Source organism: Bos taurus, chromosome 16, assembly GCF_002263795.3.
Source record: "Bos taurus isolate L1 Dominette 01449 registration number 42190680 breed Hereford chromosome 16, ARS-UCD2.0, whole genome shotgun sequence".
NCBI classification, from domain to species: Eukaryota; Metazoa; Chordata; class Mammalia; order Artiodactyla; family Bovidae; genus Bos; species Bos taurus.
In genome coordinates this window covers 39,025,529-39,041,799 of record NC_037343.1, presented here as the reverse complement: position 1 = coordinate 39,041,799, position 16,271 = coordinate 39,025,529, and the positions used below count along the sequence as shown (strand labels likewise).

The 16,271-nt window shown below is 37.1% G+C and overlaps 1 protein-coding gene across 13 annotated transcripts in view; it reads right to left on the bottom strand.

Annotated features, from left to right (window-relative positions):
- The window catches only part of PRRC2C (proline rich coiled-coil 2C), a 95,332-nt gene that overhangs the window by 38,665 nt on the left and 40,396 nt on the right, over nucleotides 1–16,271 (bottom strand). For all 13 annotated transcript variants that reach the window (NM_001206655.1, XM_024976108.2, XM_024976100.2 and 10 more), the window contains 6 exon segments: nucleotides 670–2,928; nucleotides 4,164–4,374; nucleotides 5,660–5,909; nucleotides 6,338–6,507; nucleotides 12,689–13,322; nucleotides 16,193–16,246. In NM_001206655.1, coding sequence (NP_001193584.1) covers nucleotides 670–2,928; nucleotides 4,164–4,374; nucleotides 5,660–5,909; nucleotides 6,338–6,507; nucleotides 12,689–13,322; nucleotides 16,193–16,246 — 3,578 coding nt within the window.

The window sequence follows — 16,271 nt, the reverse complement described above, 5'->3', positions numbered from 1 at the left end:
TTGCAACTTGAGAGGGAATATAATGTATCCTTAAATTTCAACATTCACTCTCTAGAAACCAGTACAGAGGGACTGAATATGATTACAACATACTAATTTAAGTCCCAGAGGACACCTGTGAGCACCACAGTTTTCCAGAGAGAAATCAAGAAAGGCAGGCTACTCATCATTAGTAAGATGATCTACCAAATGGAAGACATTGTATATGTCCTGTTCTTGGGTGTGTTGATTTTCCCAAAGCTACAAATTTCTAACAGGACTCTTTTGGGAGATGCTGCAATTCATGGGGTCGCAAAGAGTAGGACACGACTGAGCGACTGAACTGAACTGAACAATAGGCAAGGACTTCTGTGATCCACTAACAACCTCTTTCTCAAGCACTCTTACACTTTTAGAATAGAAAAAAAAAAAACCACCTACAGGAGAAGACTGTCTTGATCCTCTATAGACTGATGCCTTTGCATAGTTCAACCAAGAAGTATACTTTTAGTTTCTCTAAAGGTGCAAAAGCAGCCATTCGCGGACCCTGAGCTTCCACTGCCAAGGGCCTTGGTTCAATTCCTGGCTGGGGAATTAAGATGCCACAAGCTGAGTAGCATACCCCAGACCCCCACCGCCTGCCCCCGCCAAAAGATGCAAAAGTAATTATAGGTAACATAAAATACTCACCCTCGCTTTCCACCTTTTGATGGTGGGCCACTTCTCCTTTCATTCCTAGGACCTGAGAAATTCCTTCCGGATTTGGGTGGACCATTGTTACCACGCCGATTCTGGCGATCTATGCCAGGCCGCTGACTAGAAAAACTTCTCTTTGCTATTTCCCTCTTTGGAGGTACAACATTCTCTCCCGTCTTTACCACCACTTGAGCATTCAAATCAGCATTTTTTTTTTCATCCCTCTCACGCCTCTCATTGAAATCACTGCTTTCAGAGGCTGTTTCCCATTCTTCATTTGCCTGATCTGAAGAGTTCTGGTTAGATAAGTCCGGTGTCTTATTCCCAGAAATATCCCCAGCACTGTTAACTGGTTCCTGAACCACATTATTAACTGTGCCATTTGTGGGCACTGCCACCTCATTGGTTTTTGAAGCAGCCTCCCTCTCCCTTAGTCGTCTAAATCGGGGAGGTTTATCTTGCCTTGGTGGTCGCGTAGGACGCTGCCTTCGGGGCCTCTCTCTAGCTGGGTCAAATTTTCGTTCAAATTTTGGAGGCCGTTTATCTGCTGGGATAGGGATAAACTGCTCGTGTCTCCTTGGTGGCTCCCCACTGTCTGGTTTAGGAGCTTCTGTCTGCCTTGGGTTCCACTGATTATCCCGATAAGCAGGTCTTCGTAAGGTAGAAGGGCGTGATGGGCGACCTCCAGGATCTCTTCCACCACGTCTGAATGTTCCCCCTCTGCCTCGCCTTGTAGGCTCTCCTTTAGGAAGGAAGCCTGGTTTAGATTTATCATCATCCCTTACAAAAGATTTTTCTAGAGGTCTGTTATCTATTCGGACATGATTTTCAGGCTTGAAAGAAGACTGAGGCTTTATAGGTTTTTTGCTTTCAGGCCGTTCCTCTCTTTTGGGAAGCTTACTTTTGCTTAAACTATCCTTGTCACTTGCACTTTCATGAATTTCACTGTCTGTGTCAGTCTCTGAACCTCGCTGTCGTCTTCTTTTGGGAACAACTTCAAAGTCCGAGCTCTCACTCCGTGTTTCACTTTCTTCCCGCTGCCTGAGGGGCCCTGGGGCCACGTGCTCTGCTCGTGGCTTGCTGTCTCTGTACTGAGGATAATCTCGAGTGTGCCCTCTGCCGCCCCTGCCGCGTCCTCCATAAGAGCCTCTGTAGCTTCGCCCTCTGGAGTAATATTCACCTCGGCCTCGACCTCTGTATCCCTGATCTGGAAACCAATCTCTATCTCTAGCTTCTTTCCAGTAGGTCCTAGGGGGTAAAGTGGATTCTTTTTTAGCTGTTGGTCTTGAATCTGGTCGAGTTCTCTCTGTAACAAGGTCTTTGCTGATGACTTTCTCAGGCTGCTTTTCTTCCTTGACTACTGGTGCTGTGACAGCTTGTTGGTTTACGGTTTTAACTGCAGGCTCTACCTCAACACTACTTACAGATTCCAAAGGCTTCTCGGTATCTTGAGGTGGCTTTTGTACCAAAGTTGAAGGCGAAGTTTCTACTGAAGGAAGCTTCTCTGGTTCTGGTTGAGGTTGTGGTGGAACCGACTGTGGCTGAACTGGTGCTGCAGGTGGTGCGGGTGGTGGAGGAAGAGGTTCTTTCTTTTCTGTCTTTTCAGGTTTCACCACTTTTTCAGTGACCTTTTCTCCCTTTTCTCCTTCTTTCTCCTTCCTTTGCTCCCGTTCTTCTTTCATATCTCTAAGTATAGGTTTTTTAATAGGACCTGATCTTCTCACAGGCCTGTCGTTACCTTCTTCTCTTCTGTTGGAGCTAGGCCTTGGGCCCCAACGAGTTTCCGATTTAGATTTATACAATTTCTCAGGTTTTGGTCCATCAGAAGATCGGATAAAGCCCTCTTTTTTTGGTTTTTCCTCTGGCCTTTCTGCTGGTTCTTTTGAATCAATACCTCTGCTAGTTACTTTAGGAATGTTTGCAGATGGCTCATTCCTCAGCTCCTCTGATTTTTGAGTATGGTTAGATCCATGGCAAACACTTCTTTTCCTGGCAGGCTGACTTTCTCCCGCTGAAATTCGCTCTTCTTGAGGAGTGGTTATAGTCTTTTGATCAGGTACATCAAAACAAGTAGACTGACTATTTGTGTCAGTATGACGAGGTCTAATGTCTTCCACTGATCTGCTTAAAAACTTCTGTACGTCTGTCTCACTTGATTCTCTGACAAAGTCTGGTTTTGGATGAACCTCTAACTGACCATGTTCTACAGGATAGGCAGCAGTTATCTGTTCCTGATCCAATGGAGCTTCAGGCCTATGATAATGAGAATTCAAAGAATTAATAGCCATCACAGCAAAAATCTTTTTCACATGTACATGTACAGCAAAATAATCCCTCCAATTTAAAAACAAAAAATGGGTCCTAATCATAAAGAACCTTATGTCTCTACAAAAAGTTCAGTGCAACATTATTTGTAAGAGCCAAGAGATAGAAACAACCCAAATGTCTACTGCAGATGAATGGGGTAAGAACATGTATATGCATACAACAGCATGTTGTTTAAAGAAAGAAAATCCTGCTATATGCTACATCATAGATAAGGATATTACACTAAATGAAATAAACCAGTCACAGAAGAACAAATACTGTATGATCCCACTTATATAAACTATTAATATAATAAAACTATAAACTATTAATATAATAAAACTAGTCCATAAAGAAGTAATTACCAGGGAGTAGGAGGAAGGGGAAAATGAGTTGTGATGAAATGGGTAAAAAATTTTGGTTGTGCAAGATGAAAAAGTTAGAGATCCATTATACAATATTATGCTTACAGTTAACAACACTGTCCTATATACTTAAAAATTTGACAGGAGGGTAGATATTGTGTTATGTTTCTACTCCCCTCAATTAAAAAGAAATGAAACTCAGTCCTTGAGAAAAAGAAGTTTAGACCATGCTTATGTGAAAGTTTTATCTATCAAAACTGGTAATTTTCACTTATAACCAGAGTACACTAGAGTAGGTCCATCTTTCCCAATGAATCAGAATTTTAAAACATCATAAAACAAATTCCTTAAAAGGGCAAAAGCTCAAACTTATCATTATAAATTACTGAAGATCACCAATTGTCTGATACTTCAAAGTAACAGTAAATTAGTGTTTACCCTTAACTTGACCTTAGAAAACTTCCATAAGACATTGATAATTAAATGTCTAACATTTCTCAATAAGTGGAAGAATTATATCAACACTTTAGCCAGACTATATGTCAAGTACAGGAGAATCTTGACAATTTTGACAGCTACCACTAAATTTCAGTATTTAAATAAGGGTACAGAAAGAACTATGTCGCAAAATGCCCTAATCAATTAATACTAAATGCTGGGCAAAGGAAAATACATCCTAGAATGAAATAAGGCATATTAAATGGGAGAAAATCAGATCTGTGGCTCAGTCCTAAGTCAGAATGATCTCCAGGGAGTCTACATAGTTTTCATTTCCCCACAATATTCTATTGGCTTGCTAATGACTTTAATAATTACCTTACATCCTCAGGTTCTTCTGCTGCCTTGGGAGTGGTGGCCTGCTGAGGCTCAGTATGAGGATAGGGATCTGACCCCCACATCATTCGAGGCTCAGAGAGCGAAATCGCATGATCTCTTGCAGAGCGAGCCAAATGCTCAAATGACTCAGAATTGTTTGGTGACCCTTCCATCTGATCTCGTCTCATTAGTGGCTTAGGAGGAATCATTCCTACACAAAAGATCACAAAAAGATCAGAGTGCAGGGAGAAAACAAAGGAAACAGAATCATTATAGACATGGTATCCAGGTTAATACAGTATCCAGATTAATACTTAATTACTATTTGGACATCTCTATATTTAAAGAAATACTTTTGGCAAGTAAAACTGATTAACTCAAAAAATCATCAGTGAAAATTGAATTTTTCTGTGAATGAGATTTTTATTGTTGCTGTTAAATAAATAGATTTAAAAATCCAGGAAGCAACACAAGCAAAACCATAAGAACAGTCTATTTTACTTTAAAGGAAAGAAAAGATAATGCCTATAAAAATCAGATAATAAGTATCACGACTCTGTGCATGTTAAACATTTTGAGAATTACTACCAAGTGATGAATTTTCAGAAAAACATTTCCCATAGAAAATTCTATTAATTTAATTAGTTGATCAGTATGCCATACATTATGTCTCTTAAATTTAAAGTTTTCATATATGATAATATACATGTTTCAATGCTATTCTATATGAAACAGATCGCCAGTCCAAGTTTGATGCACGAGACAGGGTGCTCAGGGCCGGTGCACTGGGATGACCCAGAGGGATGGGATGGGGAAGGAGGTGGGAGAGGGGTTCAGGATGGGAAACACAGGTAAACCCATGACTGATTCATATCAACGTATGGCAAAAACCACTACAATATTGTAAAGTAATTAGTTTCCAACTAATATAAATAAATTAAAAAATTTTTTTCAGTATAAATTTTAAAATCAAGATGTAATTCTTGATTGTATTTTTATCCCCTCTAAATTTTCCTCTGTACCATCTTGGTGCTGGATTATCTGAATTTATTCTGATAAACACAGCTATTTTATTTGTTTCTAGCTAACCTATTAGGAAATTCAGGTGGTAGGCTGGTAAATGACAGAAAAAATAGCTGTAATATATAACATATGCATAAAATTAAAATGCTGAAACACCTGAAAGAATGAAAACAATGCAGCAAACAATAGATATTGTAACTAAGATAGTAATTTTTCCATCTGAAATTTTTGAAGTAATATTCACAAAACAGAAAGTACAGTATTTTGGTCTTCCACACTGTTGGTATAGTAACTGGAATTTAACTACTCTGTGCTCAAAGACGATATATCATTTTATGACTAAGAAGTCTTATACAAGTTCTTACTAGATTTTCACTCTCAAAGGAAGTAAGACTAAAATTGTGGGGAAAATGAAAAACTCTAAACTTGCACAACTGCAAGTAAGCCAGGAGACAATGCCAATTTCAACTTACCAGGATGAATGGGTGGAATATCCATGGCAGGTCTACCTGATATCATCCGAGGATCCATGTATGACTGCATCATGAGCCACCTTGGATCAAAACCCATGGAAGCCAAGTGCTGGGGGTGAGGCTGCATGGGCTGGTAAAGAGGTCTGTGTGGTGGTGGAGGGACAGCACTGCCGGATGGCTGAGAAGGAACCGTCTGCGGAAGCACACCCTGCTGTTGCTGCTGCTGCCACTGCTGCTGCTTCATCTGTTCCTGAAAAAATAGGCAGGATCTCACATTTTGAGCCTTTAGTTCCATGTGATAAATTAATACAACCAATCATATTGGAAAACAGACTTTTTTGAAACCCTAAGGGAAAAGAACTCAAAACACATTTGACAGTGAGAGATGGCAAGACAAGAGAACACAGGTTCAGTTATGACATTCTGCCTTATACTTGAGCAACTAATCACTCATTGATTTTACTGCAAGAAACCATTTCCTAGAAAGGAAGATGAGGCAGAAAAAAAGGAACGTATAAAGCCCATATCAACAAACTTTTACTAATTTAAAAGAGGCAAACTTTTCAGAGGAAATTTGTATGTTTTGGGTATTTTGAATTTTATGTTAAATTATTTCTCATACTACTGAACAATAAACCTTTCAAACACACGTACAAGATAAAATGTTTTTATTGTTACCTGCTGCCGCTGGAATCGTGGTGGTAAAGACTTCTGAAACTGTTTAAAATAGCCAGATAATACAGCAGGCCGAGGCTGAGACCCTGATTCTGGTTCTGGTTCATGTGCTACCTGCGTGGTCTCTTTCTCACTGCGATTGCTATCTTGTCTAGTGAAAACTGGGTCATCCTCTGTCCAAAGAAAAGGTGAAAGAAAATTATACTCATCTATGACACTTAACATTAATACATGCTGTTCATACTGGAGTGAAATAATCAGACATATTTTAAAAGCTAATGAGGAAGAAAGTATCCTTACTCCAAAACACCATTTTGTATTTTAATATTGGTAACCATCAATGCAATGAGGTAACATTAGTTTAACAAAACCTCAGATTTTCTCAAAGCTGGATTCTTAAGACAGAACTCACATGCCCAGATGCTTTATTATACAAAAGTCTGTATTTGATATTTTGTGATAATAAACCATTTCAAATTCTATTTTTCACTGTTTCAATAAATATTAACACTACTGTCAACATTTACTTGTGGTTCACTAGCATTTAGATGAAAACAAGAATGGCCTATAAATGCTTAAAATAGAACATGCTGGTTTATAAAATTTTTTTGATTAGGGGACTATTATCTATAGATATATTAACTAATGATAATATTATAATGATAATATAATTGATATATTGATATAATTGATAATATAATAATATAATGATAATGATAATATAATGAATTTAACTATGATCATTCATTTTAATGATCATAAAACGAATGATCATGACAACCAAATGATCACCAGTATCTTCAAATATATAAATCATTGTTCTATGTAAAGGGTATCAATTATGATACACAAAAAGGAGAACCACACACATCCCTTCAACCAAAAAAAGTTCTCATCCCAAAGAAAACCAGAGTTATATTCATTTTAGAAAATGACATTTGTTACAACTACAAAGCCATGTTATGTTATAAATTCTTTTCTTAGAGAATCAGAGGTGAATTTTAAGGGGAAAGCTAATGTAAAGTCAATGTAAAACCACGCAGTAAAGAATCAAAAGTCACACTTTGTATTACATTCGATATTAAAAATGTTTTAAAAATGATAAAATATTAAGAGGGAAAAGACAGCCAAGAAGGTGCAACACTTAAAAATGAAATGGGTACACCTTACTGGTAAACCCAGCTAAAGTTAAATTGCCATCAGAGGACATATGAAATGTGAATGAAAATACAAGTGCCACTAAATAATGATCACTACAAACAAAACTAAAATTAGTCCATGTACAATATATAGTCGCTGTTGACGGTAAATTAATCAGGGTCAACACATGTATTTGCTTGCAAAACTATGACTAATTAAAGGAATTTCCTTATTTCTAATTCATGGTCTTTTCTCACTAATTGCGAATAAAATTCTCAAAGATTGTTCTTTCAGAATTCATCAATTTTAAAGTAATAAAATATTTTTCATTTCTGTGGTGAGAACTTTTGCTTTACCTTTTTTAAGTGTTTTGAGCTAAGTGCTTAGGATACATAATAAAAGCCCATAATCAACATCAAATTATCTCTAGACTGCTTAATATAAGAAATCTGTGAAATGTGGTAACTAAACAATCTGCACGGGCTATATCTTATTTTCTAAAAAAGTTGAGATAAGAAAAAGTTGAGATAAAACACTCTTACTTCTCTTTATAGTGACATTAAGGACCAAATTTGAAGGCAACTTAGAATACAGATTAAAAACTTAAAGGAAAACTTTAAATAGCTTTATAACTTCAAGCAGCATTGTCTTATAGAAACAGCATGAGTTTTACGGTAAAAAAAATTTCAGTATTTCCATAACAGAAATGTACTGAAATAAAACTATTTCTATCTTAAATCACTGTTAACTCTACTAAGATGAAACTTTAAATTTGGAGCATAGTTCTATTAATTAGAGTTTATGATCCAATTTTGGGAAGAACACATCAGCTGATTATAGCTAGCAAAGGCTTTTTTTGGGGGGTGGGGGGGTGCGGTGCCACACATCAACAGGTATGAACCCATGCCTCCTGTGATGGAAGCACAGAGTATTAACCACTGGACCACCAGGGAAGTCCAGCAAAGTTTTTTTTTGGGGGGGTGGGGAGGGGAAGCATTCTGGTAAGCATATAGATAACCTATGAAAGCTTTTATATATCTAAGCTGGTAGAAAAACAAATATGAAATTATGAACAGAGCAGTCATTTAATTATGACAATCCAAAATTCCCATTAAACTCTATTCAACTTTAAGTTTTAGAGGTATTAACCCATGTATAAACAAAGGAGATTTCATTTAGTTAAATGCTGTGGAATCAGAAAAGAGTAAAAGAATCAGCATCTATGTATGAAGCCAATACTATTTTGCTGACAAAATAGAACTGAAGGTCATCTAACTATATGATATCTACAATAAACTCACTTTAGATCCAAAGATACAAATAAACTGAAAATGAAAAGACATTCCATGGAAATAGTAACCAAAGAGAGCAGGGTGGCTACACTGAGATAAAACTGACTTTAAATCAAAGTTTTACAAGAGACAAAGAAGGTCATTGCTAATGCTAATGCGAAGTTGCTTCAGTGGTGTCTGACTCTGTGCGACCCCATAGACGACAGCCCACCAGGCCCCGCCGTCCCTGGGATTCTCCAGGCAAGAACACTGGAGTGGGTTGCCATTTCCTTCTCCAATGCATGAAAGAGAAAAGTGAAAGTCAAGTTGCTCAGTCGTGTCCGACTCTTAGTGACCCCATGGACTGCAGCCTACCAGGCTCCTCTGTCCATGGATTTTCCAGGCAAGAGTACTGGAGTGGGGTGCCATTGCCTTCTCAGAAGAAGGTCATTAAATACTAATAAAAGGTTCAATACAGCAAGACGCAACAATTATAAACATTTACACACCTAGTAACATGACCATCAAAAAAAGTATGATGCAAAATACTGGGGGATACATACTTGCACATTCAGAGGCTTCAACAACCCTATCTCAATGATGAATAGAACAGCCACAAAGAAGTAAGGAAAAAGGACTTACTAAACCAACTAGACCAACTCTGGGCTTCCCTTGTAGCTCTGCCTACAATGCAGGAGACCCAGGTTTGATTCCTGGGCCGGGAAGATCCCTTGGAGAAGAAAATGGCAACCCGCTCCAGTATTCTTGCCTGGAGAATCCCACGGACAGAGGAGCCTGGCAGGCTATATAGTCCATGGGGTCAAAAGAGTCAGACATGACTTAGTGACTAAACCACCACCAAACCAACTAGATTCACAGACATATACAGAACACTCTACTCAAAAACAGCATATATATTCTTTTCAAGGACATTTTCAGAACAGACGATGTTAGGACCCAAATTAACTCTCAAAAGAGTTCAAAAGACAGATATAGAAAAGTTTTTTCTCTAACCAAAATGAAAAGAAGTTCAAAACCACTAGAGAAGTAAGGAATATTCATAAATTTGTGGAAATTAAATAATTTTTTTTTTTTTTAGTTCTACCAGTTTACTGCTACCAGCCCATCTCTCTCCACCCTCATGCATGCATGCTCAGTCATGTAGCCCGATGTACTGCAGCCCACCAGGCTCCTCTGTCTATTGCCTTTTCAGGCAAGAATATTGGAGTGGGTTGCCATTTCCTTCTCCAAGAAATTAAATAACACTCTTAAACAACCAAAAAATTAAAAAAGAAAGTGCAAGGGAAGTTGGAAAATACCGAAGAGATGAATGTAAACGAAAACACAACATAAAAAAACTTACCGGATGCAAGAAAAGTAAAGGGGGGAATTTATAGCTATAAATGGTTGCATTAAGGAAAAATAGGAAATCTCTCAAAATCAATAACCCAGAGTTATGACTTAAGGAATGAGAATAAGAACCAAACCCAAGGTACCAGAAGGAAATAAAATTCACAGCAGAGATCAAGAGAGAACAGAAAAATAGAGAAAAATCAATGAAAACAAAAGTTGGTTCTTTGACAAGCTCTACAAAATTGACAAATATTTAGCTGGGAGAGTAAACTAAGGAAAAAAAGACTCAAATTACTAAAATTAGAAATGAAAATGGGACACTACTACCAATCCTACAGAAATAAAAAGGATTATGAGAGAACTATGAACAACTGTACACCAATGAACTGGATAACCTAGATGAAATGTACAGTCTCCCAAACAAAAACATCTACCAACACTAAAAATCACAAAGAAATATAAAATGTGAACACTTTTAACTAGTCAGGAGATTGACCTGGCAATCACAAATCTTGCAGCAAAGAAAAGTCCTGGACCTGATGGCTTCATGGATGAATTCCACCAAACATTTAAAAAACTAACATCAATTCTTCTCAAACTTCCAAAAACTGAAGAGGAGGGAACACTTCCTAATTAATTTACAAGACCAGCATCAACATGATACCAAAGCCAAACAAAGACACAAGAAAACTGCAGATAAATACAAATATCTCTTATGAACACTGATGCAAAAATTCTCAACAAAATACTAGAAAACAGAATTTAGCAATATACTGATAGTATACTAATTACCAAGTGCGATATATTCCTGGGATGCAAGGATGGTTCAATATATACAAATTGATCAATATACTACACATTGACAGAATGAAGGAAAAATAACATGATCATCAAAATTAATACAGAAAAGGATTTTTGACAAAATTCAACACATTTTTATGATAAAAATACTCAAACCAGGAATAGAAGGAAACTACTTCAACATAATAAAATCCACTTATCAGAAACCCACAGCTAATACCACACTCAATGTTGACAGGCTGAGAAGTTTTTCTGCAAGATCAGGAAGAAGACAAGGGTGCCTCCTTTTGCTTCTTTTATTCAACTTAGTATTGGACAATTTTGAGGCGTTCAAGACTGCAGTGGAAGAAGTAACTGCAGATGTGGCAGAAACAGCAAGAGAGCTAGAATTTGAAGTGGAGCTGAGATACAACTGAATTGCTGCCATCTTATGACAAAACTTGAATAGACAATAAGCTGCTTTCCAATGGATGAACGAAGAAAGTGGTTTTTATGAGATGGAATCTACTCCTTGGGGATGACTATGAAGACTGTTAAAAAGACAACAAAAGATTTAGATTATTATTACATAAACTTATTTGGTAAAGCATCAGCAGGGTTTGAGAGGACTGACTCCAATTTTGAAAGATTTTTTGTGGATAAAATTATGAAACAGCATTGATGCTATAGAGAAATCATTTGTAAAATAAGAGCCAACTGATGCAGCAAACTTCATTGCTATCTTAAGACATTTGCCACAGCTACCACTCCAACCTTCAGCAACCACCACCCGGATCATCAGCAGCATTAACACTGATGCAAGACTCCCTCACCAGCGAAAAGATGATGACTTACTGAAGGGTTAGTGACGGTTAGTATTTTTAGCAATAAAGTATTATTAAGGTATGCATATACTATATATATATATATACACACATATATATATATTTCTAAAGAAAATGCTACTGCACACTTAATAGTCTGTAGAATAGTGTAAACATAACTTTTATATGCACTGGGAAATCAAAAAATTCACATGACTTGCTTTATTGCTATGGTCTGGAACAAACCTGCAACATCTGAGGTATGCCTGACTCAAAAGAAATGAAAATAGGGTCTCAAAGAGATATCTGTACACTCATAGTCACATCAATATTATTCAAAATAGGTAAAACATGGAATCGACCCAAGTGTCCATCAACAGATTGGGTAAGCAAAATATGGTGTGTGTATGCATTTATATGATGAATTAGTAGATTTAAAAAGGAAGGAAATTCTATCCTTTCTTTTTTTCTTTCACTCATGCTACAACTGATAAAACTTAAGGACATTATGATAAAAATGTCAGTCACAGAAAGACAAATACTATGATTCCACCCACACGAGGCACTGACAACAGTTACAATCACACCCACAGGAAGGAAGCAGAATCACCACCCAGGGGCTGGGAAGTTATTGTTTAATAGATACAGAATTTTGATTTCACAAGATGAAAGGAGTTCTGGAGATAGATGGCAGTGATAGTTCATTATGAGTGCTTTTAATATCATTTTAATAAAAAATGGTTAAGATGCTAAATTTTATGCTACATGAATTTTATCATAATAAAAAAATTACAGAACAAAACCCACATTTTCAAGTATTCAATTAAAAAAAAAGTATCCAATAAAATTCAACCTATAACCAAAAAACATCAATCACTTTTATTTGGATTACATATTTTAAAAATATACAAACATACAACATTCACAATATAAGTAATAGGAAGCCTTTTGCAAAGCTTATTTAAGGACAAACAAGACTATCATACCTTTGTTACAGCTGTTTTCACTTTCTGGTTTTTCTACCATAGGTTCTGAAGTAGGTTCTTTGTGTTCAGTTTTTTCATCCACTTTCTCTCTGTCTCTCTTCTCCAACTCACATTCCTTTTCCTGTTCTTTCGTCTTTTGCAGTTCTTTTTCCTTTTCTTGCTGCCGTTCTAGCTCCTTCTCTTTTTCTTGCTTTCTTTCCTTCTCCATTTCTCTCTGTTTTTCCTGTTCTCGCTCCAGTTCTTTTTCCTTTTCCTGTTGCCTTTCCCTTTCTTTTTCCCTCTCCTTTTCTTGCTCCCGCTCTTGTTCTTTTTCAAGTTCTTTCTCACGTTCCCATTCCTTTTCTCGTTCTTTTTCTCGTTCCCTTTCTCTGATTTCCTCTGGAGAGGGTTGTTTGTCCACTATGCCAAGCTTTTCATCCAGTCGTTTAAGTTTCTCTGCACATGCTGCTTTCCTTTGTTCTTCCATTCTTCGCTCTTCCTCTTCACGCCGTTTACGAGCACGTTCCACTGCTGCAGAAAGTTCTGACTGCTGCCTTCTTCTTTGCTTCCATATTTCATCTTCATCTGGGACCTGCTGCTTGGGGGGGAAAGGGCCTGGTCTTCCAGGTACTGCCTGTCGGTCTGGAGGAGGATGCTGAAATTTTAAAATAAATTCTCAGATGAGTATGACAACACAGGATATATCACAGACATATAGCAGGAGCAAAATTCTCCATGGAATATCAGAAAATTTCCCTGAAAAACATACACATTAAATGCAAAATCAATGTGGGGAAAATAGTATATCCAGATAAGTTTCTAGAATAGTTAATCCAGCCATCTAATATTATCTGAGCTGAGTAAAACTAGAAGCTGCCACAACATATATTTCAAAATCTAAATTTAGAGACAAAGGAAATTTAGAATATGAGTGCTTTAGTAGTAACTGCGAGAGATGGAATGCCTAAAGAGGGAGAAAAGAATCCATAAAGATGCAACATGGCACCACATGAGCTGAGATCAGGGTACAGTTACAAGGAAAGAGTGGACAGTCAAAGATGCTAAGTGAAGCACATAGAGACACTGCTGCTGCTGACACGCCAAAGGAGAAGAAATTCCTAGAAAGCAGGCTGGGTAGAGAATTCTTTTTTTTGAGAAGTCTATGTTTAAAGAGAGATTCATATCTAGAGCCCATGGTGGAGAGGGGATCACCTGAGAGACTGAGTTTTACTGATTTAATTTTCAACTGATGTGCTCTAAAACAATTACTACAAAGTCTAAAATCAATGTCAGCAACTATACAAAGACAAGCAGAATGAAAAAAAACACATGAAGAGCTGAAACATCAAGAACTTAAAAATGTGCTTTAAAAATACTGATAAATAGCTACTAGGGTGAAGAAACCTTAAAAGCCATGTAACTATTCAGAATTCCTACAAAAGAGATAACAATGATATGGTGAAAACACTGGACTGAATACTAAAAACAACCAACCAAAGAAACAAACCATAAATCCAGACTCTACCATTTACTAACAGTTTATCTTAGAAAAACTGCTTCATCTCTCTGGTATTGTTACTTAATCTATACCTCAAAGACAAACTGCAAAAACAAAGTAATTATATAAGCACACCTAATTTACACAGGGTAAGCATTTTTTTGAAAAGCAACTTTACTGAAGTATAATTTACATAAAATGTGATACATATATTTTAACTGTATAGTTTGATGACTTTGGACAAATGATAAACTTATGTAACTACTGCCCCATTCAACATATAGAGCATTTTCGTCAGTCCTCTGTATGAATCCCTGACCCCATGCAACCAGTAATCTACTTCTATAGTATAGAGTACTTCTGCCTTTCCTAAAATTTCACAAAAATGAATACAATAAGTTATGTTGTTTTGTATCTGGCTTCTGGTGCTCATGGTAGGGATTTTGGGGTCAGTGTACAACAACTGTTCGCTGAATTCTATTGCTGGATACTACGGCATCAGAAGCATACTGTTTCGTCTGTGGACGGACATACATTCGGATTGCTTCTAGTTTTTAAGTAGGAATAAGACAGCTACAGACATTCCTGCTTAAGTATTTGTGTAAATGCATGTTTTCGTTTCCTTTAGATGAATACCCAGGAATGGAACTGCCAAGTCATATAGCAACTATGTGTTTCTCTCTATAAGAAACTGCCAAACTGTTTTCCAAAGTGATTACAGGTTTTATGGCTCCATCAGCAATGTATGAGGGTGTCACCTGCTCTATATCCTTGCCAACATCTGGTGCCATCAGCCTTGAAAATTCTGGACATGTAACAAAATTTCAATGTGGTTTTAGTTTTCATTTTGCTGGGAACTAAAGATGTTGAACATTTTTCCATGTGCTTATTAGCCATCTGTATACCTTACTTTGTGAAATGAATGTTCAAATCATTCTGTTGGACTTTTTGGTCTCATTGTTGAGTTGCAAGAGTTTTTAAATACACGTACGTGCACCCCCCCCCCCCCCGCAACCCAATATAAGTTCCTTGTCAGATGAATTACTAATATTTTTCCTGTGATCTTTTCTTTGCCTTAGAGATGTTTTTAAAAAATCAGACTGATCAATCTCTTCTTTCTAATTCATGTCTTTTTTGTCTCATCCAAGACATTTTTGTTGGCCCAAGTTCATAAAGACTTTCTTCTACATTTTCTGCTAAATGTTTTAGTTTTAGCTTGTATGTGTATAGAAATGCTACAAAGAGCATGCAGTGGTTAAAAGGAAAATGACTAGTGCAGATGACGGTGATGGTATGTGCACCTATCACATCAGAGTGATCAAGGAAGGAAGGCCTGTGGATTGTTAATATCTGTGATACTTCAAAAGCAAAATTTTAGAAGGATGGAGGGACGAAGAGATTACCTATGCTAACTGCTGCTGAGATTAAGTAAATGAATACAGGAGAATGGATTGTGGCAAGATGGAACAGTCATTACTAATCTTGATAATAACATTTTTTCAAAGGTATACTGGGAGATCAAAGTATAACTGGAGAGGGTTAATGAGAAAGTGATGGCAGAAGTGTAAAGAACTCACTAAAACAATTTTGCCATGAAGGAGAACAGAGATATAGGGAGGAAATTGGTGGTGGTGATGGGGAGGTGTGAACTGTAGTGAGTTGAAGAAGGGTTGGAGTTTAAAACTTTTTTTAAAGGTGAGAGACAATATTACTGGTAACCGACAAAGATGGGATCCAGGAACAAGTAGAAAGGTGGTCCTAAGGAACAAGGACAATAGAAAAAAAGTCAGTACAGGAAAGGTACTTGATTGGGAAGAACAGGTGCTTCTTTATTTTCTTAGAAAAATTAGGAGCATGCTAATGAGCTGAGAAGGAAGAGGGAAAGCTAAAGAAAGAGGTGCAGCTACAAGGTAAGGTTGGTAACTATTTCATAAAAATTATCAATTAGAAACACAGAACCTTTCCACTGTAACAAACAGGGCAAATAATACCTACAGTCCATTAACAAGCATTTAATTAAGATTTACCTGCTGTGCAAGCAACTTTGGAGGTGGTGGCAAGTGTGATGATGGTCCACGTTCCTATTATAAAGAAAATAATTTTTAC